The sequence below is a fragment of the Oxyura jamaicensis genome, chromosome 9 (assembly GCF_011077185.1).
Source record: "Oxyura jamaicensis isolate SHBP4307 breed ruddy duck chromosome 9, BPBGC_Ojam_1.0, whole genome shotgun sequence".
In the NCBI taxonomy this organism is placed as follows: domain Eukaryota; kingdom Metazoa; phylum Chordata; class Aves; order Anseriformes; family Anatidae; genus Oxyura; species Oxyura jamaicensis.
In genome coordinates this window covers 11,449,698-11,475,361 of record NC_048901.1, presented here as the reverse complement: position 1 = coordinate 11,475,361, position 25,664 = coordinate 11,449,698, and the positions used below count along the sequence as shown (strand labels likewise).

General features: G+C 53.3%; 2 protein-coding genes and 1 long non-coding RNA gene across 4 annotated transcripts; all 3 read right to left on the bottom strand.

Moving 5' to 3' along the window:
* Positions 1–13: 13 nt before the first annotated feature.
* Positions 14–3,426, bottom strand: ESPNL (espin like). Its single transcript, XM_035334819.1, has 5 exons — positions 3,338–3,426; positions 2,662–2,752; positions 1,723–1,828; positions 1,478–1,633; positions 14–1,405 (listed from the first exon to the last, which is right to left on the bottom strand). Exons 2-5 carry the CDS (start codon positions 2,688–2,690, stop codon positions 116–118), a joined length of 1,581 nt encoding a protein of 526 aa, XP_035190710.1. The 5' UTR covers positions 2,691–2,752; positions 3,338–3,426; the 3' UTR covers positions 14–115.
* A 2,217-nt stretch (positions 3,427–5,643) lies between these two features.
* On the bottom strand, positions 5,644–25,371 carry THAP4 (THAP domain containing 4). 2 transcript variants are annotated; one of them, XM_035334344.1, is made up of 6 exons: positions 25,217–25,371; positions 23,646–24,802; positions 13,547–13,706; positions 11,034–11,143; positions 9,642–9,745; positions 5,644–5,984 (listed from the first exon to the last, which is right to left on the bottom strand). In XM_035334344.1, exons 1-6 carry the CDS (start codon positions 25,291–25,293, stop codon positions 5,865–5,867), a joined length of 1,728 nt encoding a protein of 575 aa, XP_035190235.1. In that variant the 5' UTR covers positions 25,294–25,371; the 3' UTR covers positions 5,644–5,864. The 2 variants fall into 2 exon arrangements, with proteins under 2 accessions (XP_035190235.1, XP_035190236.1); XM_035334345.1 differs by lacking the exons at positions 23,646–24,802; positions 25,217–25,371 and adding an exon at positions 19,970–20,120.
* On the bottom strand, positions 14,190–18,158 carry LOC118171337. The gene is made up of 2 exons (XR_004753162.1): positions 15,292–18,158; positions 14,190–15,105 (listed from the first exon to the last, which is right to left on the bottom strand). It is a non-coding gene; the product is annotated as an uncharacterized LOC118171337 (long non-coding RNA).
* Positions 25,372–25,664: the final 293 nt, after the last annotated feature.

Here is a 25,664-nt window from a genome sequence, read left to right as displayed (position 1 = left end):
GCTTGTTTCAAGACAAAACTGAACCGCTTTTATTTAAGCCCCCACGGGACAAAAGCCCTACACAAATGGGGAGGGCAGACAGGCATTGCTGGGGGGAGCAGGGTGGTGGGAGGTGTCACTCCTCAAAGCTGAAGATCTCGGCCTCCTTCTCCTTCCAGAAGGCGAAGCTGCGGTCGATGCACCTGCAGATCTCCTCGTTCCTGGTGGTGCCCGTGGCTGGCCTGCGGGCACCGGGCTGCGGGGGGCTCCCCCTGGCCATCCCCGGCAGCCAGGCTGAGCCCTTGGTGGTACCGAAATACCTCGCCTTGATGTCCTCGAAGCTGTCCTTCCAGCTGCGCCGGCCAGCAGCGATTTCGTCAGTGACGGCGCGGTGGAAGGCGCGCGCGGCCTCCCAGCCATGCCGGCCCAGGTGGTCGAACACCTCAAAGCAGAGCAGGTGCCGGCCCCGGCGCTCCTCAGGGGCCAGGTCCTGCTCCAAGAGGCGGAAGTAGCCCAGCATGAAGAGGTCTAGGGTGAGGCTGTCATAGTCGGCCGGTGTCCCGTCCGCCCGCCGCACGAACTGCTCGGGGGACAGGGTGGTGCGGGGGCCGCCGATGGGAGGTGGTGGCGGCGGCGGGTGTGCAGCCGCGTCCCTCCAGCTGCCCAGGAGCTGCTGGATGGCGCTCCTCTGCCGCGACAGGCGGCCCACCCTGCTCAGCCCCTCCTCGGCCCTGGGAGCGCCCGCCGCGTCCCGCTGGGCCTGCAGCGCCCGGCAGGCCGTGGCCCACGGGTTGGGGCCGCCGGCCGAGCGCTTCCAGTGGCTCAGGAAGAGCAGCACGATGCGCTCCTTGCGCAGGCCGGATGACTCCGGCACCGGCGACCCGCTGCCATCCGAGAGCGCTTCCTCGCAGCTGATCCCCGAGTCGCTGGCGGCCTCCACCGCCGCGGGCTCACTCTCCCCACCGCTGCCACCGGGGTGCTCGAAGGCGCCGCGCAGGCTGCGGACGCTCACCCCACACTGCCGGATCTCCCGCTGTGCCAGGCTGCCTGCCGGCGTCCGGGAGGCTCCGGGCAGCGGGGCAGGCAGCGGGGTGGGCGCGGGGGTGGCGCGGGCCCCCTCAGCGTTGGCCAACAGCGTAGCCAGGCTGCCCACCACGCCAGCCAGGCGGCCGCACCAGAGGGGCAGGGGCTGCCCCGGGGCAGGCGGGGGGCTGTGGACGGTGATGCTGAGCAACGGGGAGGGCAGGAGGGCGCGCAGCTCCTGCGCCAGGCGCTGCAGCTCGCCTTGGTAGGCCTCGCCGCGCCGCCGCAGCCGCAGGCTCTCCACCGCCCACTCCAGCTGCTGCAGGTCCCCCTCTGTCAGCAGCTCCCCGAAGGGGCCCAGCACCGCCTCGTGGGATGGTGAGAAGCGCCAGGCACCCGGCTCCTGCGGCAGAAGGCCCGTCAGATGGCGGTGCCGGCGGGGCCCCGCCGCGTCCCACCCCCAGCCCGGCTGTACCTGGTCGCACACCTCCACCTCATCGGCCAGCCGGGCGCGCAGCCGGCGCACCATCACCTGCCGCTTCCACTCGGGGATGGCGCGGCCCCGCTCGTCGTGCGTGGGCACCAGGGTGTCCACATCCACGGGGTCTGGCACGGCAGCGCTGGGGGGGTCCTGCCAGGGCATGGGGTGGTCCCTGCGGGCTCTGAGCCGAGGGAAAGGGCAGAAATGCAAGCAGCGGGTGGCAGATGGAGCTGACGTACCGGATTGATGAAGGGCGCCGGGATCCTGGCCCGCTGCATGGGTTTGCGGAGCTTCAGCTCCGGCAGCGGTGACCTGCTGGGCTGCATCCCCTTCGGGGCCGGGTCACTGCCGGGAGGAGAGGTGCGGGGCCGCGATGGGGGAGCGGGAGCAGAGCAGGATGGGCTTCACATCCCTGCTCTGCTGGGGAGGCAGGGGGAGGGTCAGCACAGCCCATCCCCTGCCTGGCAGGAGCGTGAAGGTAGGCAAGCATTTACAGCCATTTCTTCTTTCTAGGGAACAATGCTCGCGGGTGGATGAGGAGAACTGGGAAAAGCCGTGAAAACATGTGGTGGCGCAGCCCTTGGCTCCTTGCAGTTTATGCGCTCGCTTGTGGCCTGGCAGCGTGGGGGACCAGCGGCTCCCTCAGCTGCTGCCGCGCTGCCCCAGCCTGGGGACCCTGGCTCTGACCCCAGGCCACAGGGCGAAGCCAGGATGTGCTGGAGGAGGGTGGTGCTGTGGGGAGAGAGCCCCTTGTCCTGAAGAGGGCAGCCAGCAGGAGGATTCATTCGCTGGTGGACCTGGAGGAGTGCAGAGAAGGGGAGATTTTCTTGGAGGAGTCGCAGTCCCTCTGTGTCCCCCCCCACCCCACCGGGTGATCGCTGGGTAGCGGCCCTGGCGGTGATGCCCAGCACATCACCCCTGGCAGGGCAGGCTCGGGAGGGCTCTTCCTAGACAAACACAGCCTTTCCCCATGGGCAGACCTGCATTTTCGCACGTCCAGGGCACGGTTTGCAACCCAGCCTGACCCCTGGGCACAGCCAAGGCATGTGGTGGGTGAGGCCAACCCACCACACTCGGCAGGCTCCCTGCCTCCGTCTGGGGCAGGGGAGGCTTCTCCTGGCCGCGTTCCCACCCCGCCGAGCCAGCGTGGCCCCGGCCACCGCAGACACTTTCCTGACCTGCTTGGGTGGGTGCCAGCGGGCGGCATTCCTCTGCTTGCCAAGCTGAGTCGAAATGCAGGGAAAGCGGCTGCCCCAGGCTGTTAAGGCTCTGGGAGGGGTGGAAATGAAGCATTTTGTTTGAATTCGGAGGGGCTTAAACCGCTCACTCATCATAAGGACTAAAGCAAACTGGTCTGACTTTTTCATGTTCCCCTTTTACTCCTTTTTTTTCTTTTTTTATTTTTTTTTCCCCAGATAAAATGCTACCGGTAGCTCCAGCTGCAAAACCAGGTCATCCCAAACCAAAGGCAATGCTCCTGAAAGCAGAGCCCAAGCCTGGCAATTCCCCCCACCCCCCCTTCCCTCCTGTGAAGGCTCTTGTGGGGAAGGCCCTCCCATGACAAACCTGACATTTTTTTCCTTTTAATGCAGAGGAAGAGACCCATTTTAATGCAGAGACCCAGGTCCCCCCTTCTTCCTGGGGGACACAGGTGATGCCCGTGTCACAGGGGACCCCCGTGTCTACAGCCCCTTGGGGCCACCCCTGCCACTGCTGGCCCTTCCCCTGGCACCCCTGCCCCTCTGTCCCTTCTCCCAGGGGAGAAAGGCTCTGCCGGGCCGATCCAGCACCTCTAAAAGGGATCGGAGATCCCACCACACGTGGATTCACACAGCTCACTGGCTGCCCACTTACCTTGGGGCTCGCTGCCGCAGGGTGCCCGCCGTGGGTGCTGCTCACAGGGCTGCACGCAGGAGACGGGGCTCAGCCAGGGGGGGTTGTCCTGGGGTGACGGGGGCACCCCCAGGCCGAGAGGGGCGTTTCTCACCTGCTGCTGGCAGTTGCAGGGTGGCAGTGGGGAGCTGGCACCGGTGAGCCCCAGGAGGCATGGAGCTGGGCACTCGGTGCTGCCCGCACCTTGTGCCAGGCAAAAACCGAGCAACCGGATCCTGCTGCTGCTTGCTCACAGCCCCCAGGTGTTATCTTAAAGCCCTTGAAAAGAAGGAGCCTCATTAGTGAAGCAAATGTGCCGGCCGGCATCAGCCGCCTCCCCCGTTGCGGGTGCCTTTGCGAGAGCCAAAGATGCGGCTGATACGGCGGCCTCGCCCGCTTCGATAACGGGTTTTGGGGGGAACGGGGCGACGTGGAGAAGGAAGAAATCCAGAAACTGGCAGTTACCGTCCTGCTGTAAGCCGCCGCGCTGCTTGGTGGCAGCTCCGGGTCAAGCAGGGATGATCCAGCCCCAGATAACGTCCGGCTGTGGCTGTGGGTGCCCCCCGAGCCCCGCAGCCCGCGGCGGGAGGAGAGGCAGCGGGGCGCCGCTCTGCCGTGTCTGCAGGGCTGGGGCTGGGCAGAGCACAGCCCACGGCCCGTTAATATTTGATGGGGGCATCAGGTGGCAGCGCCGGTCCTGCCACATCCCCGGAGTGCCTGCGGACCAGCAAGGGGCCGTACGCGCTCCCGTGTGCGCACAGCAACACCCACGGCTGCGGGCACGGCCCCATCGCTCTGCTGGTGGCGGGTTTGGTGCTCTGTTCTGTTCCTGCCACTGAAAAGGGGCGTTTGGGGGATCGGGGGAGTATTTAGTAATGCTAAATAAAGCCCGTGCTAATAAAGCCCCTACCAAGGGCTGGCACCAGCAGGGAGGGGGCCTGGGCAGCGGGGCCCGCCGCGCCGCCCGCACGTCTGTTACTGATATTCAGCAGTGTTTGCGTTTCCTCACTCAACCTCCATCCATTATATATGGCCAGAATGTATCAGCGGAGCTCAGTTACACGAGGGAAATTCAATCGAGGGGTTGGAATAAAATCAAGAAGCAGGAGATCAAAGCCTTCAAATGGTAACTGCCCGGTGAGGATCCATTACAGGGCCCGCCTCGGGCCCCCCCCCCCCCGGGGCAGGCTGATGCCCTGGGGACCGTGGTTCCGAGGGGACCACGGCTCCAAGGGGACTGCTGCCGCTGGCCCTGTGCCACACATGCCCATGTCCACCTTGGTGCCCACCTTGGTGGCCACCTGGACGCCTACAGACACGCACCCTTTGGCCAAATCTTTGACCCTGGATGGTTCAGGAAGTGCTGTCTGAACACAAAACTCCCCCACCACATTTTTTCTGTAACCTTACCAAAGCAGCATTCATGTTCTAAATCACAGATTTTTCTGTTTATATAATTCAAACACGCTGTAAGGAAAGGTTTAAACATGACATCTCAAGCTCCCTTCGACACCTGAAGGCAAAACCCCTGAGCCCAGCCTCCTGCAGCTGCTGGCACCGAGTCCCTCGGGACCCCGTGACTCCCAGCCCAACCTTCCCAGTGGCACCCAGGCCTCTCACAGCTCAACGCCCACCCCACCCTTCCCCGTCCCCGCGGATACCTCCCGCGCTGTTAGCTCTGGGAAAACCCTTGTCTCGTCTCTGCTGGAGACCAGAAGCAGCTCTAGACCTCAGTCTCCCTCACTGCTGAGGGACCTGATAACATTTTATGATGGTCAAATGCTGAATCATGAATACCAAGCTCAAAAAGAGAATTGCTGAGATCAATCCCCACTACTTAAAGTTTCTCTTGATGCTCATTGACTCAAGGTCTTAAGCCACACTCGTGATACTCTGCACCGAAGCCAGAGAAGGTCTGGTCCTTGCCTCCAGGACCGCCCCAGCCCATGCAAGCACAGCATAGCCCAACGTCTTTTCAAGTCACCTGAGCGGCACCATCAGGAGCAGGTCCTGCAGCAGCTCTGTCCCACCACCAGAGGTGCTCCCTCGCTGAATTTCATCAGGCAGGAGCTGGAGTTCTCACAGCCAGTCCCCGTGATGCAGACCCATTCCTCATCCTGCCACGTCTGCGTCACCAGATTACAGCTGAAGGACCAGAAGGCTGAATCAGCAACCCCTTCTACCCCCACAGCACACTAACAAGCACGCGTTAAAAAAGCCCTCTGTAGCCACTGCCAGGGCAGAGGGACGCGCAGATCGCTCAGCAATCGCACCCAAAGACACAGCCATAAAAATAAAAGCTTTTTATTATTATTATTTTTTTTTATATACCATTACAGGAACATCCGAGGAACATTCTCAACAGCACGGGCAGCTCCGCAGCGCCCGGGGGTGAGCGCAGGCGCCCAGCTCCAGGGTCTGCTGTCCTGCGTTCCTGAGCTGCCACTGTTCTGGGGGCACGAGGTCCAGCTCCTCGCCCTCGGCACGGAGACCCCTGGCCCTCGGGGCGTCACGGCGTCACCTTTTTGTAGGTGATGTGAAGGTGTTGGGTCATGGGCTGCGTAGTGGTTGCCATGGAGACGGTTTGCTCTAGCTTCCCATCAGAATTGAGCCTGAATTTTCTGGTAATCTGAAAAGGAGATAAGGAAAACCAATAATAAAATCAAGCAAACGGCACCTAAGGGTAAAAATCCTTAACTGTGCTTTATGCCTTTCCTTTGCTACACTTGTTTTGCTGTCAACGTACCGTGAATGAAAGGCTACCTTCACTGTAACCATACAAGAAAACGATGAGCAGCTTTTTCTCCTAGAGGGGGCAGCTCTTTCCAAAATACCAGGTCTAACCCCCAAGAACACCATCCCCAGAGCAACACAAGCAGGCAGCATGCTGCCCGTAAGTAGGGCTGGCTACGTGCCTTTTTGGAGCATGGAAAATGAGCAAACACAACTGTTCTTCCAAAAAGGAGCAAATAACAGTGGGCGTCCAACGTGCTCGTGATTAGCTGTCCTTTCACAGCCCCTCGCGCCTGCTGACACGTTGCTGTCGTTAGGCTTTTGCCTTCCTTGGGGTACTGCCATGCTGGTGGCACACCACGCAGCACAGAACTGTGGCTGGGGGTACAGGTGGATTACTTGGAGCAGGGAGATGTTCTGAACGTCCGTAGCCTTGGGTGTTAGGTCTTGACTGGAGAGGGAGAGCGGGCCGTACACGAGCAGCACTATCACTGCACGTAAGGTAAGAGTTCATCCCTGCTGGAGAACGAGGGACTCACACAGAGCAAAGCCCCGGCCATGCGTTATTGGAAATAAACCTACTGGAGTCTGTAACACACCAGATTTCACTTGTGATGAGTTCAAGCTCTACAGTGTGGTGGTAGGAAGGCCTGAAAAAAAAAAATAAATCACCTGTTGTCTTTGCTTAAATGTAAGCATTTTTAACTGAGGAAAGAAATCATTCAAACAGCAGGTTTGTGTGTGGCTTCGGCGTTACATTCCCCACTTCAAGTTTTCTGTTTGAGTGATGATGGGTTTCAGTGAGGATGTTTTGTGGGGTCAACAAACAGGAAGACTCTGCATTAAACAGATTAACTTCCGCTAAAATTAACTGCTGTGGCTGTAAATTAATTAGCAAAGTGGTGCCGTGGCTGGTGCCACTGTGCTGGGAGAGGAAAGGTCTTGGCACTACCGCTGCCGTCCCCTCGGTACGGACAGGCCAACACCTGTCCGTCAGGAGATGGGCACCCAGCTGGAGGCCCAGGGAGATGCCCTGTCCTGGCTGACATTTTCAAGGCAGCCTCCAAAAACCATACAGGCTCTCTGCAAAGCATTTAACTGCAGCAGAGAACGGCTTTGTTCATGCTGTATGGTGAGGCTGGACTGGAGCCTTCTGACCTGGGGTCAGCCCAGGAAGCACTGCTGTCCATCTGAGAGGGCTTGGCTGGCAACGCCTTCCTCATCCTTCCACCTGACAGGCTGCGAGCCTGCTTGTACTGCACTAAACCTCTGGAGGGACAACCCGTGGTTACCCTGTGGAGCTAGAAAACTTAGGACCTGTGTAAGTAGATGCTGGAACCCAGGTTTCAGCTGGAACCCAGGTTTCATGCTGGAACCCAGGTTTCAGCAGCTTCCAAACTGTTCAGGCCTGGGAACAGCACATGCTGTAAGCCTGCTCTTAGGTGTCTATGAAATAAAGGAGAGAAGTGGAACCATTATATTTAAAACTAAGCTCTTGCTTTAAAATAACACTGCAGTGTGTTGCTCCAGCTGCCCGACTCTGCAGGACAATATAACAATACAGATGATTTAAAGGACACGGCAGCTCCCCGAGTGGCAGCTCCTCTGAGTGACAGCCTGGCATGGCCCCCATACACACAGTGCTTTGGCCCTCCAAGCGATTTTGGTGCAGATTTGCTGCACATCATCCAAAAGAACAGTTTAGAGTGCCTAGTTCCACTTGGTGCTTCCCGTGCTGAACACAGTCCCGGGGATGAACAGAAACCAAGTCCTGGGGACAGCAGGATAACCTGCACGCATGAGGAATTGGCGGTTACTTAAATCAGCCTGATTTAGAAATTTCTAAAATGCAGTGCACTGCAAGCAAGAAGAAAGCAAAGACTGTTAGGAGCACAGTATAGTCAAAAAGCATCCCATGGATTCACAAAGCACTTTCAAAACAATAGCTGCCTCCCCAGAAGGCTTTTGCCAAGGGGATATGCTGAAGTGTACACACATCAGTATTCCTACCACTTCCCTTTCACCTTAAACAACAGCTAAAAAAGCAAGTGCCTTTTTCAAAGAGCTGCATTCACATTAACATTGCAGTGGTTCATCCATCGGTGCTGAAAGAGGACGCTGCGCTTCTATTAAAGACTGTGTTGAAAGTTGAATCAGAAGTGGAATTCATTCCTGCTGTTTTTCACAAAATGCCTCCATTTTACTGCAGTAACTTGCTTAAGGACAATAGAATTCTCCCATTTCTTTCAGAAATAAAATTGAGTTGGTTTTCCAGAAGAAATGTTTTTTTCTGTTGTTTTGTCTTAAAGAAAGCTTTGGCTGATTTAGTATTTGACTTGAAAAACAGAGAGTATCCCATTTTCTAGCTCTTCTTCAAACCGCTCTCTCACACATCTCCAGACTCAGAGCTTGCTGCAAAGTGATCTCAGCGCACTGCCACACACCAGGAAGATTTGGTTTGAGGAAGTTTGCCAAACTGGGTAGGAGTGTTGGAAGCAGCAAGATAAACTTGTGTCAGAGGATGGGGATAACAGGCAATGAGGGTGTGCTAACCCAGGCTAGCAGGAAGACACCAGATTTCCTGCTGCTCTAGACTTTCAGCTTGCCTCAAAGACACTGAAAGAAAGAGTTTTTTGCAAATGTGTACATTTCCAGTGCAGGTCACTCCAGGGCACTTCCAGAAGCTGTTGCCAGTCTGCAGGCTCTAAGACAGCATCCAACCCCGTTAATACATCTGCTCCTACACATGCAGCGCGCGCCTAATGCCAGTACCTAACACATCCCCTTCCGTTTCAGCAGCCAGCGCCTGCCAAGCACACAACTGGTGCTCCTGCTCACTTCAGAACACCTCGTCCTCATCAACCCATCCTCAGCTACCTCTGGCTGCAGCTGCAGCTCAGCCTGTGTGCTGCACCAGGGCTGCTTCCTGAAGCAGGAAAAAGACAAATAAAAGAATATAAAATGTACTCATCTTTAACAAGAATTTATTTCACAATGCGTGACCTTAGCTGAGGGTTTCTGAAGGGCTCATTTTGACCCATTACCAGCAGCATATGGCTCTGATCTGAACGAAAACCGAACAGCAGAGGAGGAAATCTGTGATGACTAATGGAATAGCCAGAATGATCTGTCTCACAGGTGTGGAAGGCAGACCTGGAAAAGACCCGTGACTGAAGGATCCTGCAGGGCAGCAGGGCTGGGATCTAAACCTGCAGAGTGGGCCCTTCCCGGGGGGCTCAGTGCTACTATTTAGACAAGACTTTCCTATCTTCTTCCCTAAGGACCTGCTACTGCCCTTGCTGGAGACAGGATTCTGGGTTGGCTGGTCTGACTCAGCATGGCAGTTCCTATCTTAATGATTCCTTCTTGTCTAGTAATCTGTGAAGCAGCTTCTGAAAACCGTTACACAGAAAATAAGCAAGGATGCTGTGCGGTATTTCCAAGAAGACCTGAGGGTAATCTGTAATTAAAGCATTAATCGGCCTCTCCTCTCAACTGGACACCCCCTGGGGCTAGCAATATTATTTGAATTGCTAACCGAGTGTGAACTCACCTGCTCTACGTGGGGCTTCTTGGCAAAGGAGATCCTGGCTATGGAGTGAGAAGCTATAGACAGCTCTTGTCCATTCACCTCCCCTTCTTCCACCTCCACGAGACCTGATGAGAAGCAAGGTCATAAATGCCAGGCTACGAAGGTTAATTAACAACGTCACAGCTGTTAGGCTATACAACAGATGAAGAAGATTTTTATTTGACCTAGCACACATCATCAACTGTAAATCCATGCAACCTCAGAAACATAATGCTGGAAGATCTAGCCAGACTTACTCACACGCTGTACGATAGGTATCGCATTGCTACTGGCCATTTTCCCTTCAGCACACACTCTCTAGTTTTAGATCCTTACTTAACTGGGTTTAAAAGTTCTTTGGTTATCATGTAACGTAGATGCAGTTTTCTCTCCCATTCAGTCGCTGTCAGGTGCACAGTGAGTACCCAGGCAGTAATTCTGGCCACTGGGAGATTCTCCTAGTTTAGGAACTAAGAGGACCGTACTGAGATTACTCTTGGACATGGCAAAGGGAACAGGAGAGGAGCTACCCATCACAGCGCTGCAGCCAGGCAGGGTTTGTAATAGGAAACTTGTGGTATGAATCACACCAAGCACTCTGCGAAGGAGAGGTCGCACGGGAGGTTTACCACCACCACAGCCTCACCTTGCCAGGGCCACAAGCTCTGCACCACAGAATCAAACACGGTGAGCGTTAACATCAGTAACAACGATCTAAGTGGGACACTGAACCTGACGGTGCTCAGAATTAGCAGCAGGCCAACCGCTATGCTAGCAATAGGAGGACTCCAGACAGATGAGCTCAGGACCTGAGGCTTACACCCTCTGTTTCTACCACAGGGTCTACTGTGGCCAACTCATGGGAACAGTGGGAATGATGCGTCTTATCTGTACGAGTTCTCCCTTTCTCCCTGCAAAAACCACACTTGGATACCATGAAGGCAACAAGAATGCCAGTGGCCACTTACCACCTGCCCTGATTAAGGGCCCGGCTGCAACTCTTGTCATGAATTGAGGGGTACTTTTGTTTCAAAAAGCTTTACAAAGTATAAATACCAACATACCATTTTAGGAAAGGATATCCCTCAAGTCTCCTTCATGAGTGATATTTTGATTCGCAGTCCTCTCCTGTCTGAGAAAGCTAGAAAGCCTTGCTGTCTGGGCAAAGCCATGTAGCCAGCCCTAGAAACATGGTGCTTTTGACTCTAGCTCATTAACAGCAGGATGGGGAGATGCTGCTGCTGCTCTTTGGTGCTGAGCCCACAGTGAAAATAAACAAAAATGGAACTGTTAAAGAGGTCCAGTAATTTTCTAGGAGAGTGATGAATGGCACCGCAGGCCAAGGACCTCTTCTCTTCCCCAGAGATGCAGTACCTGTGTTCTGGGCGCTGATGAAGGCCACCTTATTAGTGTCAGGTTTGAGGCGGATGAACCCACACTCTCGGTGCATTGGTTTCCTGGTGTCTGGATGGAAGGCGTTGAACCTGAGGGGAAATCGTAATACAAACGTTGCTGTATTGTTGCACTGAAAACACAGGGTTTGGCCTGGTTTTGTCTCAGAGAAAACTGTATTTTATTTAACCACGTGACTGCCTGCATTTGAAGAGTAAGAGACTGACAATACTTCACGGCTGGAAGACTTAAGTGTGTAAAAAGACAGTTCCTTGATGTGCACAGCTACACCACAGAGCTGGAAGACATTATTTAAGTTCAGGCTTCCGATTTTCCACAGCTCCTGGGTCTCTCTAACTACTAGCTTAGAAACTCCCTTGGGTTACAGTAAGACACGTCGCTGATGCTGAAGCCATACCCGTTGCAAATTTCCTTCTCTCAAACACGTAGCTGGCCTTACAATAACATCTTTATTAAATTTTTAAAGATCTGTCAGGTTTTTTTCTTTGCACCTTACTTGCTGCAGGCAGTAACACTGCAGACTTATTTCTTCCCATCTCAAAAAGAAAAAAAAACAGCTCGGATACTTGTTTACTCTTCCTAATGCCTCACAGCTGTACATTTGGTCAGCCGTGTCACGGGCAATATCTACGTATTATTACACACGGTTGTATATTGTGTTAGTGCTACAGCACTCCCGAGCCTACGCAGGTAATGGAATTGAACCACACAGTGAGCTGAAGCAGTTATTTAGTGAAGAAACACCAAGAGCCAAAAAGCCCAAAGAAAGGGCTTCCTGCATGAAGTAAGAGCTACTGAATCACTCAAAGTCGCCATCTCCCAAAAGGAAATGTAAAAGGAAACTGGAAGCAAGGAAGGAGGAGCACAGCACAGGCATGCTGTTACAGAATTCGGGTGCTTACAAGTGCTTCTGGCTCCCCAGCATCCTCTGGGCACAAACACAATTACTCCTGCTTGGCTCTGTACATAGCCGTCTCCTCCTAACCCCACGGCGACAAGGACCAGGAGTGACCGACACCAGCAGTGCAGGACTGCGTCTATGCTAAGGACTGCCCTAGCACCCCGGCCTACGTGCTCTGCACTCGGCGCACCCTGTGGAGACGTGCATCACGCTGAGACTGTCGAGAAACAAAGGGGGAACGAACTCAAGGCTGCTGTCAGTGCCTGGAGTGTCTGGGAGACGTGTGGCTTGTAACGGCCTGGGGCACTGGTTGAGGAGCCAGGGAGGAGCCGGGTCCCTCACCTCCAAGCCTGCCCACCTTCCCAAAGCTTCCCAGAGTTCAGCAGTTCTGAGCTGTATTTCCACAGCAAAAGAATACAACTCAGACCAGCAAGTGAGCCACAAGCTGGAGTTGGGGCATGCTGGGTGTAGAGCACAACTGTCGCAGCCCTGTTTCTTTTGGAAACTGAACTAGAAATATCACGCCTTGCCAACAGCTCTGTCGCAACAAGCGACACACACCAGGAACACAGGGTACCATTCCCACAACGTCACTATCTCGTAGTTATTCCTTTCTCTGGTTCTCAGAGCAACAACCTTTCCATCTCAGCCCTCCCAGCCAAAGGATCAGCACTGAACCGTTAGCTAACATGTCACTTCTCCTCCTCCAGATTTTGCATTTCTCTTCGAACAATTACTTGCAAACAAAGCAGTTAAGCTGTCTGCCTGATACCCAGCACAGCTTGTTGAACATTTGATTTTTCTCAAATTTTTCACGTCGGTGAAGACCGAGGACCACAGTTTAAAACGGACAAACCTGTTAGCTACGCCACCGTGCCTTCATTTCTATCCGTGTCAGCCTGACAAAGCAGAGTGATGGTGGTTGTGGGGTAACACTACTACTTGAGGATTCATTTCTAATGAAACAGCCAGCACCAGCAACAGGAACGGTGTCTTCTCTGGCCGTAAGGACAACATCTTTTGGCTAACACATACGCACAGCATGTTAAAGCGGACGGATCACTGACCTTTCAAAGACAGGTACTGAATTTGCCCAAACTATTGGGATGTTTGTGTTCAGGATGGGGTCAATCTCGTTGCTGATCCCAGCGCCTTCCGTTGCTTCTCACTGTGTAACCCTCAAGAGAGGCAGGCCACAAGAAGTGCATGTTGTGCCACAGTCACAGTCCTGACCCTCTGCACATACGCTTCAACACCAGAGGTGTGCACTCACTTCTGAAAGCTCTGTGGAGTCGCACGGTACGTTTGGGTATCGGCTAGTGAACGGTCACTGATTGCAGGTGTGCAGCTCTGGGCACAGCACAACAGCACACCGATTTATCAGCAGCTTTAAAAGAAAACAACCCCCATAAAAGCAGACCACCTAGCTACGTGCCGCTACATTGTCTCCCTTGATAGATGAAAACCAGTTTACTTTGCAGCTGGAAAAGAAATGCAACCAACAAATCCCACTGCAGCCACACCTGCTCCGATCCAAAAGCTGCTGCCAGCACAGACAAACCTCGAGACTTACGAGAAGTTGAGCATGGGCTGCCCCACGTGAGAGATGTGCACTTCTTCCAGGTACTGGAACGGCTTCATCGTGGGGAAGGTGCCGTCCCCCGGGGGGTCTGAGAGCCAGGTGCCCAGCATCCAGGACAGGGGCTCCATCACAGGGTTCAGCTGGGGAGTCTCTGCGGAGGAAGAGGAAAGAATGAAGACATGTCGTGGGCCTGCTCTACAGCTTGCTGTTAACAGCTGGGTGGAGGAAGAACATGAAACACCTCAGAAGTGGTCCAACGCATCAGGAACACTTTTCTGCAGAGCAAAGTCAGCTCCAAGGTGCAAGGAAAGTAAGTCTGTTTTCAGACCTGCTCGCGGCCTCCCCCAGGGCGCTATTCCCGGCAGTGCCTTTCTGCCCCCTCTCTCTAGCACCACTCAAAGGGAAAGTCCCCTCCCTTTGACACAAAAGGAAGGAGAAGTCTGAAATCTCAGGGTAAAGAATGAAGCATGATTAAACGATATCAGTGACAGATCTCCAGTGCTCTGGCCCTGATTTTTCTCGAGCACTAAGGACGGGCTGTTCCTGTTTGTTTTGGAGCTCAAGGAAATGAGTCCTCACTTCAGAGGAAAAAAAGTCAGGCAGCATCCATATTCAAAATCAAAGTTTACCTGTATTTTTTTAAGAGGCTAATAATGAGCTGTAGTTTTATAAAAAGAGGTAGAGAGAGTTCAGGAATTGCTCTGTTTAGGTGCTGGACTAAGGCTCACTGAAAGGTATTAAAAAGACGGGTGTGCACGTAAGATAAAGCATAAAACAGAAGAGAAAGGTACTCCCATTTGTCACTGCATTTATTAAGAAGCAACCGAGGTCTGCTTCACAAGGCTAAAAGGCTCCTTCTTTAATGAATCATTTTAGAAGAGCTTTGATAAGCAACAGTTTTGCATTCTGCTATGATTTCACAGGGAGTGAGCTGGAAAAAAAAAGGGGAGAGAAATTGAGACAGACATTTTAAAGTCACGTGAACGACAAAGCAGATCCTTTCCTACGATGTAAACAGGGAAAGTGATACAGCACCCACATGATCCTAGGGAAGACCTCTACAAATAGAGATGAGGGGGGGCACTGCAAAACCTAGGCTGGCTCCATTATGCAGCTGAGTAAGTTCGCTTAAAGCACGCCCTCCTCCCACTCGTGTGCTAAATGACAGGCAGTGGCAGGCCAGGGGCTAAACGGGTGTTTTCCACACCTAGTGATACCATCTAGTACAGGAATAAGCTGTCTGGCTGGTCTAGAAGGCATGGACTCAGCTGCAAGGAGAAATGGTGCCCTCAACAAAAAATTGTCCGAGTTGCACTACGCTCAAACCCAACCCACAGGCAAAAAAGACTGAGCAAGGAAGATTGGAGAGGTCACACTAGGATGCCAAAGTAGGGGAACACATTTTTCACCAGTAAAAGATAGCCACTTTTATTCTTTATTCTCTCGCAGCAAGTTTAAAGACAGAATGTCAACTAGCAAGTCATCAAGACGCCGCTAGTTTATTATCCTCACGTACTCTGCAAGTGAAGCAACCCGAGAAAACACGAGCTCTCACTACGAACAAAGTGGTCAAAATCTGCAGCATCAAAGCAACCCCCTGCAAAGAGCACCCCGCGTGTTTGTGCGGGCACTGCCGGCTTACCGGGGGGTTCCTACAGCCTGCACAGCGGCGGCAGCTACCCGGCTGTCCGTCACCGTTCCTACCTTCCACCTGTCCTGTCGGCAGCCCAAGCAACAGCACGCTGTTTTCTGGTGCAGTGAAGACAGTGACTTCAAGGCAGGGATTACCAGTAACTGAAGTCCAAAATTACTGCTATGAGAAACTAAATACCTCTAGACTGCTTCTTAGGAACCACTTTTCCTTCCCGCTTGCAGTCCCAGAGCAGGCTGTGTGAGGGCACAGACGGCATCAGCACCCTGCCCACAGCACCTTGTCTTCACCTTGCAACCCGCACACGTTGCTTTTCCTCCCGAGCTTTCTGCAGGCCCTGAAGCCCCCCCACGGAAGGGAAGAGCAAAGCTTTGTTAAGGTCAGCGGAGACTGCAGCCTGCGCTGCTGCTGCCCTCTTCTGGGCCAGGAGATGGCAACAAAGCCTAGGACCAGGACAGCTTCCATCCTGTGACAGAGCACTTCATTTTCTCCCGCTTACCAACCGTGCTGTGGGAATAAGGACCGGAGACTCAGTGATGCACATCCCGATCACTTCTGTATGCTGCTGCTTCTTACTTCTGGCATCGGACTTCGGACTAAGTTCTGTTATCACCTCTGGCAGCCTTCTGTGCCAGAGAGCTGAACTGAAAGGGCAGAAAAGCAACAGCAGGGAGCCTGACGGGAGAAAGGCTGATTGAGGGCATCAGAAAAGAAAGGTGATTAAAAAAAAAATTGCTTCTTATGTCACGGTTAAGTAAATGTAAGACTGTTGTAGCAATAAATAATTTTACAGAGGAAAGTGGAAAACATCTGTCTACTGAGCTGCTTTGTTTTAACACAGACTTGGAGATGTGGTCTCTGTCAAGAGGAATTTCACTGAAGGAGGAACATGCAAATTCATCTTTAACAATCTACATTCATGGCTCACTTTTACAAACACTTTTTAAGCCACAGTAGTAGGCAAGTGCCTGAGAATAACAAGAAATATGAACCACCTCTGGGAACCTGCACTGCAAGACACGCTGTCCTCCCTTCTACACGTTTAAAGCCTCAGAGTGTCCTTGCAAGACGGATGAAGCAAATCTTGGTCCTTTTGTGTCCATGTGCACAGTTTCTTTTTTGTGTAATAACAAGTAAGCTCACACTACAGCCTCTTCCTTAATAAGGACCTTCATGGTGTCACTCTCCCCCACCAAGTTATCCATTTTCTTGAAACTCCTCCCAGCACCTTGAGACCTCTGCTCCGCTACAAAACCCAGATGAAGTCAACCACCACGTTTAAAAGTTGTGGTAACAGCTTGGGAGACAAAAACCACAGCAACGTGATCAGCAACATGATCACCTAGGTCTCGTTTCTTCAGGAAGCTGTTCAGGCCACGCTCTCCCCCGAGACCGCCGTGCCCAGGTCCTGGGGACACAAGTCAGCTCTGCTTCACCTCCTGACCTCGCTGCATCCCTCCGGGCTTGCAGATGGGTTGCTTCCACTTCCTTCCCATTCACAGGGGTTTAGAAGTCAAACCTCTCCCTGCACGGTAACAAAGTCAGGCTGTAACTGGCTGCCCACACTCCGCAGCGAGGGACGATGCGGTCTCCCGGCCGCGAGATAAACCGGACAAAGCGGACGAGCGATCCCCCCGGCCACATCTACGCAGGCCTCAGCCAGTGTGGCTCTGCAGTGTGATCCCTGGCACACAGAGCTATGCTGGCACAAATCCCTTTGCAGTTTTATCAGCAAAACTGCAGAGTGAGCAGCCAGTTGGCTGCTAATGAGACAGCTAACCTGTTTCTCCTAAGCTGGGGAATACTTGCTGCACGAAACTTAAGCGAAAAGAAAAAATCTCACACGGCACCTTCCGTCTTCAAGGTGTGGGGACTACAGCCAGCAGCTGGGCAGCTTCCTGCAGTCCTTTCTTCATCTGAGACGCTTACTAGATTTAAACCATCGTCAGCAACATTCCAGTAATTAAGGAGCAGCCTTGTTCTGTGCACTTCTTGCCCAATTAGGTACAGAAGGTGGCTTTATTCCCTGCTGCCCCTCTCCAGCATTTTACCCCTTCCACTTGCTGATGCTCTCTCCCAGCAAACCAATAAAGCACTCCTAGCACTGACGTGCTCTAACTCCATCCCTGCTCTGAGGGGGGAAATGTGAGTACATTCACAAATTCACATCTTACACCCTCTATTAGTAATTAATTTCATAACCAATGCCAATCTGTTACTGCCTCTGTGGTAAAACGTTCCAGTGTCTGCAGTCACTACCAGACTTCTCCTGCAGTACAAAACAGAGAAAACAAATTATTAAAATTACACTGTTATGGGAAACCCAAACATCCTAAAGAAAGCTTACCTCAATGTACATTTTACTTTCTTTCAAGTTTTCCTTAGTTAGCATTTTCATTGCTTCCTAGTCACAAGCTATTGTATTTGTGTGTTTTTTTTTTTGTGTGTGTGTGAGTCATTGCCCACTGACTTCAGAAATAAATGCCTAATCCACAAGCTGAACAGGCCATTGGGGGTAAAAAAACAAAAAACAAAACAAACAAAAAAAACAGAAAGCAGACCACTCCACAGAAAAAGATGCAAAAAACAGCGAAGCCACAGGTCTTGCTTCCCCCCTTCCAACCTCCTTTCTCTCCATGGGGACACTGGAAGGGCCATCTCCTGATGAACCCGGTCCTGGAGACGGAATTCCTACAATGAAATTTCTACCCTGAATCCATCTGACAGCCACAATCTTGCAGTCACTGTTCCCAAAGCATGCTCCTGTGAAAGAGTGAACTATAAAAACCTAGACAGCCTAAGAGATAATATTGTTTAGGTTTAGCTAATCAGCATTTGAAAAGATAACAGCTGATAATCTCACAGATCATAGACCTTGAGACACACACACAGAGAAGTGCAATCACTTGTCCCGAGTCCCTCAGCTTGACGGGGATTTCTAAAACCAACCCAATTACCTGCACGAGGCAGGAGAGGAGGGGAGCTCGCTGTGTGTCCAGCTGGTCCCTGCTGCCCCAGCAATGCTCGAGGCAGCTCACCTCTGTCATGGAATCACAGAAGATCCCAAGTTGGAAGGGACCCACCAGGACCACGTAGTCCAACTCCTGGCTCCACACAGGACCACGCCAAAATCAAACCCTGTGTCCGAGAGCCTCGTACAAACGCTTCTTGAACTCTGGCAGGCTCAGTGCTGTGACCACTGCCCTGGGGAGCCTGTTCAGTGCCCGACCACCTCTGGGCACAGAACCTTTCCCTAACCCCCAGCCTGACCCTCCCCTGTCCCAGCTCCATGCCGTTCCCTCGGGTCCTGTCGCTGTCCCCAGAGAGCAGAGCTCAGCGCCTGCCCCTCCGCTCCCTGTGAGGGAGCTGCAGGCCGCCATGAGGCCTCCCCCCAGCCTGCTCTGGGCTGCGCTGAACAAACCCAGGGACCTCAGCTGCTCCTCATGTCTTCTCCTCCAAACCCTTCACCATCTCTGTAGCCCTCCTCTGGACACTCTCTAACAGCTCTATATCCTTCTTATGTTGTGGCACCCCAAGCAGCACACAGCACTCGAGGTGAGGCTGTCAGGCAGCGCAGAGCAGGATGATCCCTTCCCTCCGCCTGCGGCAGGGCTGTGCCTGAGGCACCGCAGAGTACCGTTGGCCCTTTTGGCTGCCAGGGCTCATTTTCACCTTGCTATTGACCACAACCCCCAGATCTCTTTCTGCAGGGCGGCCCTCCAGCCTCTCGTCCCCCAGTCTGTAGGTATAGCCAGGGTTGCCCCTTCCCAGGCGCAGAATCCAGCACTTGCTCCCTTCGTATTGTTGGTGACTGCTCAGCCCTCTCATTTGTCCACATCTCTCTGCAAGGGCTCTCCATCCTCAACAGAGTCAAACAGTTGTCAGAACTTAGCATTGTCTGCACAGGAAGCATACCTTCAAGTCCCGCACCCAAGTCCATTTATGAAGACAGGAAAGAGAACTGGCCCTAAATCGGAGCCCTGCGGAACCCCACTGCTGACTGGAGCCCGTCAGCCCCAGGGCAGCCCCTGCACGGGCTGCAGGTGCTAGAGATCCTCACCCAGCCTCTCTCCTGACACCTTGTCACAGATTTGGCCCCACTCTTAACCTCTGTGCACATATTCCTGCTCCTTATCTCACTCTTTGCTCACGTTATCCTTCAATCTTTGTAACGCTTTATTGACCAGCCCTCTGTCCCAGCCATTCCCGTCCATTTCTCCAGGTAGATAAGGCAGAAGAGCTGCGATCAGCACCTGCCATTCTAGAATAAATATATTTTTCTTGTTCTCGCACCCCCTCACATCTCTTCCCACTGACACTGAGGAACATAGCTTTACGACTTGTTTCTGCAAAACAAGCAAAAGTCTCTTGCCACCCTGGTGGAAAACACTTCCACTGCAGAGGCATTGGGTCTCCGGTACCGCACAAAACCACGTTTAACGTTCAGGTCCTCCTGCCTGTGGTCCCAAAGCTCACCAGTTATCCTTCATCCACACATAGAAAGCATTATAAACAACTGCACTTCTATGAGGTTTTGTACAAATACTAAGAAACGAATCTAAACTGGAAAGAAACATTTCCAATGGCTACTTAGCAAAATTCTGATTGTTTTCCACGTGGACCCATTTTGCAAATCTCCTTTAACATGACCTTCACGAAAGCAGACATGGAGTTTGGAACGGGCTCCACGTAAGCTCAGAAACCTGAATTTGAGCAACTCTACCTCTGATAAATGCATATACTTTAAGCACATTGAATCCTACCTGCGTTTTCTCCACTGCTGGCCATAGCAGGCAGAGCTATTCTCCTATCGCTTGGTCTAGCTCTCTAACCACCTTTGCTCACCAGAAAGTGTTCTGCACTTGGTTGATAAGATGGCTATAAGGGAAGTGATCTCATGATGAGGTAAGAAAGTTACCCTAGAGCCTGCTGGGAGATGTAGTTTTACAAAAGGATCGAACACCAGGGCGTTAAGGCAACACGACCTCGTGAAGGCAGCATCTTCGTTTTGGCTTCAGGAACGTGATGCAACCAACAGAGCCGAGAAGGCTTCCAGCAGAACTAGCTGGTTAGGTGCTATGTGTGCTGAACAGGAGCACGCTCAATTGCCTCCCCTTCCCTTGCAGCCCATGTTCTTCCCAGCTCACCTTCCCCAGGACATCGGGGCTGTATTTCTTTGCTCACTCTCTCCCTAATTTCTCCCAGTGCATCCTCTTGTTCTGTGGAAGATGTGTCTAATCGTGCTCTGCCCGGTGCACCATGTCCAGCCATGCTCTGTCAAAAACATTTCTCAACCACTGGCCTGCAGACACCAGAGGTGGCCCACGAAACAGAAGGAAATGCGTTCCTACCAAACAAGCAAGCAAATTCAAAGTTCAGCACAGAAAGCGTCACTGCAGCAGCCGTGCAGAAAACCCAGGGGTTTTCCTGAAACAAGTTAGTTGATCTCCCTACTACGAAAGGCTGGGAAAGGCCACGTTTGTGCACCGTGACGGCCTGAGCGTGCTGTGAGGCAAACTCACCCGGACTGAGTCACCAGTCCTCAAGCATGGCTGGCAGGGACTGTGTGTGCAGCAGAAATCTGCTCCTTCCAAACGGCTGTCACTTGGGTGCAGCCAGCAGAAACCTCCTTGTGCAGCTGGAGGAGCATTTCGGCCGAGAACGATGGGCACGAGGAGCTGCCCGAGCGGTGAGATGCCAGGTGAGAAGCACGCAGCAGGAATCACAGGGCCTCTTTGCAGACAGCAGCACTGCCCCAGGGCAACACTTAGGGCATCGCTGCTCTGCTGTGCGCTAGGGCAGCCCGTTCTCTGCCTTTCCAGGCAAAAAACACGTGGCTGTCCGGTCTGATACGCTCACAGCTTGAGGCTGCAAGCCAACATGCAGGGGACCACCAGAAAACCTTAAAAACGCAACGCTTGCTAAACAGATCCACGGGACAGATCGCACGGACTGCCCGGTAAGCCCAGCACGCAGTCCATAAAGAGCAGCACACGATGCTTTTAAGAGGGCTTCGTACCGAGACCGGGCAGCACAGGTGGGCCCAAAGCACATCCCTCTGCTCTGAATTTTGTGCACGCAGCCGGACATCGAGCGGCAGCGGGGAGGACAGCCGGCAGCACGCTGGAATCAGGACGTAAACAGGCAGCAACCTGCCAAGTCAGCCCAGCCGCGTACCTTCCTTACGCTCCCCATCCCCAAGGCACCGGCTTTAGAAAAAAAAGAAATTGCAGGCTCAGGTTTATAGCCATTAACATCGCCTCATCTACGCACCGTATGATTTAGGACAACTGAAATGTAGCTACTAATAAAGACTGTAATTATTATTAACCTAATACTTGTTACCCCTGTTCTTATGAATACCAAAAAGCCCTCTTCAACTCAGTTTTGCATCAGAGTACAATTTAGTGTCTGCGCCTAAAACAGGCTCTGCCCAGCAGCAGTCAGGTATTTTGACTGCCATAAACTATTCCTAAGAGCACAAGAAAAAACAATGCAAAGCAGAAGAGCACCAAGATGAAATTAAAACAGAAGCTGGCCAGCCCCTAACAAACCCTTGAAAAGTCACCAGCAGAATGGTTCCCTAAGAACTTCTCATTGCCTAGAGCTACAATCACCAAAATGATTTGATTTTCTCACGTTGGTCTCTATTTTTGTTGATAAGGGATAGCAGAACAGGTAACAAGTTGACCACTTCATTAAAAAAAATTGACATTTCACCTTATAGAATTGAAGATACAATCCTTATGTTCTTACAGAATTCTCACTGGGTCATTCCCATGTTCACATACATGTACGTGTTAGAACATCTGCCTCAAGAAAGAAAACAAAATCATAGTACTTCCTAGGAAAAAAGAAAAACAACGTCCAGGACACCCTCCTTGCAACCAGCATCTCACTGCAGGCATTTCAACACTGCCAGACACCTCCTTTACATCTCTCTATACTCATGCATGATAATTACGGAACCCTAATTTTGTATTTAGTCATTTCCTTTAGCCTGACACCAAAACAGTACAGAACTGCAGGCAGGAGGGCACAAATAGGAAGACCACGTTGGTTTCCCACTGCAGTGTTGATTTCCCCCTCTACCCAAATCAAAGCACGAGCTTTCCACCGGAAAATTACAAACACGTGGAGAAAGTAGCGCTGGGTATCAGCCTGGGAGAATTTTGCCGGGGTTTATTTTCCTGCACTCGAGTGAGGAAATAGGCCATGCTGTACGAGTCTGGAGAGCGCGTCTGCCTACGCCAGGATCACGTTTCTAACCATGCCTACTACCACGCGGCTTCAGAAAACAAGGAAGAGCCTCACAACGGATGCAGAGGGGAGAATTACCTTGGTAAGGGTTTCCACCATACCTAGCCATCCTCGGGAAGCTGCTTCAAAAAGCCCCAGGTCACGCATCCTTCACAAAGTAACCCTACGCAGCCACACAGACACCAAATTCCAGTAAAGCCTTCTAGGCTTTTCTCCAAATTACATCTAGCAACTGGAGTCACCGTGCAAAAGTTCTGTCATTGTTCAAAAGCTTTGTATTAAATCACTCTTCTTGCAGCAGAAAGGCGTAAGGCCTGACCTGCCTTCTCGGTAACAGAATTTCACGCCGTCTCATCCCTCGCTGAGATCCCCGTATTTTCAGGTCTTTCACTTATTTATTTATTTAACTGATAGAGAAGTCACTCCCTATCTCTTCGCACTCTATTATCTGTTTCCTGACTTCTGCCTTCTGAGGGCGGAAATTATCAAACTGAACGCAGTATTTCAGTCAGGCAGAACGTCGTCAACGTGTACGGTGACAGTCGTATCTGAGACCTACTACCTCACTCAGATTTCTTGTGACCCAAGTACTGAGCGCAGTACATGAAATCCAAGATCAGAAGCACTCCTTACATCACTAGAGAAGACTACAACAGCTTTTCCCAAATACCTTCTGTCCGTGACAGCTCGTTAGGACACGGAAAAATTTCACAGACACACTTCAAATCATGTCACAGATGAACAAGCTAAAATAATCCAGGAAGAAAAAGAAAAAGCAAATCCATCACAGGAGTTGTCCTCCACACCACAACCTAACGTTGTGCCCCATCACCTCAGAAAGCTGTATGGAAACAACGCGTGCTATTCGCAACTTCGAGGAGGCAAAGTTTGGAGAGCACAGCAGGAACTTCTACCAAACAGCCAACACTGTCAGGGAAAGCAACCAACCAACAACAACAGGCTTGTGGAGTACACAAAATAGCTCACGTGCCCACAAACTTGTCCAATTCTTTCACTGGCATCTCTTGGCCTAGCACTAGCTACTACTTCCCTTTCCAAAAACATACCTTTCTCCTGTCTTTAACTCACTGCACTGCTATTACCTCTAACTTAAACAGCCTCTTATTGTTAAGAAAACGATGAATTCTGCCTGAATGCAAAGACGCTGTAAATACTGACCACAGTCCTGGGATAGCAGGCTGTTCAAGTAAGGGAAACTGATCCTCTTCAGCTCGTCTAGCTTCTCCTTCAGCTTCCTGACTTGACTGTCCGAGCGGCTGATCCTCTGCCTCAGAAGTTTCAGCTCTCCGTTCTTCTTCTCCACCTGTTCACGCAAGCAGCACACCTGACTTTTGCTTTGCCTGGAGGAGAAACAGTACGAGTGGAGGGAGTCAATGAGCTTGCAGGCTCCCGAGGCCGACATGATGACCTCGTTGATCGACATGGGGTTGGCATCCGTGTCCCCCTTCTGTCCCACCACAGCCTCGGCAGCAGGCTGAGGGGTCAGGTCCGCTGGGGATGCCGACAAACTCTGGGAAGGTTTCTGAGGGGTTGCAGTGAGGGATGAAGTAGGGGCGTCTTCTGTGACAGTCTTATCGTGTCCCATGAGATTGCTACTGCAGCTTGGTTCCACGTCTCTCTTTGGCCTTTTCCTTTCTAGCTGCTCTTTTGGGAAAGTTGGCCTCTCTCTGGCGTGCTTGGAGGAAAAGCTGTAAGAATGAAGGGAGCCGATGAACTTGCAAGCACCAGAGGCAGGAGGCGTGAAGTCATCCACCGATATGCCACTCCTGTCTGCTATCCAACTCCCCGTCCAGGCGGTTTTAGGACAGTCCTCCACAGAAGATCTGTCAGGCTTCTTCTGAGGTCCAGGCTTTGCAACTAAATTATCCCCTAACGTCCTTCTCCGAGGGCCTTCCAGCTGGCTGTGGAGATGCTCTTCCTCCTCGGACATCGACTCGATATCCTCTTGCGAAGTCGCCTCCTCCATCTCGTTCGTCCCTTGCATCACCATGAAGTCCTGGTCAGAAGATGAGGTCCTCTGAGCTACCTCACGGCCTCCTTCCCTTGGGTCCTCTCCATCCTGCAGCGGTACCTGGCTCGCTATTTTCCTCTTGCTTCTGACATAATCCAGGTTGTCGCGTTTTTTCTCCGCAAGCTGGAAGATGGTAGGGACGGCGGTGGGCTTCAGCAACCGGTGCTGGTCTTCCAGCCGCTTTGAGAAGCTGTCTTTGGTGAAGTGCTCGCTGCAGAGGAAGGAATACTTGGTGGGGGTCCAGTTGTCTCTCTGAACAGCTTTTAGCCACTGGATCAGGCGCTTTGAGTCCTTCAGAGGGAACCTGGAACCGGGAAGAACACACGCACAAACGTAAGGGGCGACAGCTGCGACCGAAAAAACGATGGACGCTCCCAAGTTTCGGCCGTTCCCCCGAAAGTTGTGACTCGGCAGGTCGGGCTGGGCGGTGGGCCGAGCCGCCTGACCTTCACTTCCCCCGCCGTGGGCGCAGCCCCGCGGCGAGGGGCAGAGCTCGGGGGGCCGGGGGCCCGCTGCCAGCCGGCGGTGCCGCACAACAAAGAGCCGCCGGGGCTCGGCCGGCCGCCGCCGTCCCGCCGCCGGAGCGCCCAGGGCGCCGCGCGGCCGCCCCCGGAGCCCGGCCGGAGCCCGAGCGGAGCCCGGAGCGTGGCGGAGCCGCCCCCCCGCCCCCGGCACCGCCGCCCCCGGCTCCTCGGCACCTGCGGGGCCGCGGGCTCACCTGTGGAAGGAGACGGCGCCCCGGTGCGCCTTCCCCTGCCGGTTGGAGCAGTTGGCGGCGGCGCAGCAGATCACCATCTCCGGCCGGCGGCCGGGCCCGCCCCGGCCTTCCTCCTCCTCCTCCTCCTCCTCCTCCTCCCGCCCCCCGCCGGCCCGGCGCGGCCCGGCCGCCGCCAGCCGTACAGCAAGATGGCGGAGCCAGGTCACCCCTCCGCCCTGGGGAACGGGGCTCCGTACGGCGCCGCCGGCATGGCGGCCCCCGTGTGGCCGCCGCCATTTTGACCGAGGGGCCGCCGCACGGAGCGGCCGCTGAGGGAGGGGGGGGGCTCCCGGCGGCGCTCACACGCCTCCTCGGCGCTGCCGGGCGGCCGCCTCCCGAGAGACGGGCTCGGCCCGTGGCGGCTGAGAGCGGCCAAGAGGATCGGGAGAGGGGGGCTGCCATCCTTAGG

Bases quoted from the DNA above. Each gene is read 5' to 3' on its own strand.
- ESPNL (XM_035334819.1), bottom strand. From the start codon at position 2,690: ATGCCGCCCGCTGGCACCCACCCAAGCAG. The intron at 1,829-2,661 runs GTCAGGAAAGTG...TCCTCCCGGCAG, and splicing joins GCTGGCACCCACCCAAGCAG to TGACCCGGCCCCGAAGGGGA. The intron at 1,634-1,722 runs GTACGTCAGCTC...ATGCCCTGGCAG, and splicing joins CGGCGCCCTTCATCAATCCG to GACCCCCCCAGCGCTGCCGT.
- THAP4 (XM_035334344.1), bottom strand. From the start codon at position 25,293: ATGGTGATCTGCTGCGCCGCCGCCAACTGCTCCAACCGGCAGGGGAAG. The intron at 9,746-11,033 runs GTACTGCATCTC...GCTTCTCATCAG, and splicing joins CATCAGCGCCCAGAACACAG to GTCTCGTGGAGGTGGAAGAA. The intron at 5,985-9,641 runs GTGAGTTCACAC...TCTCCTTTTCAG, and splicing joins AGAAGCCCCACGTAGAGCAG to ATTACCAGAAAATTCAGGCT.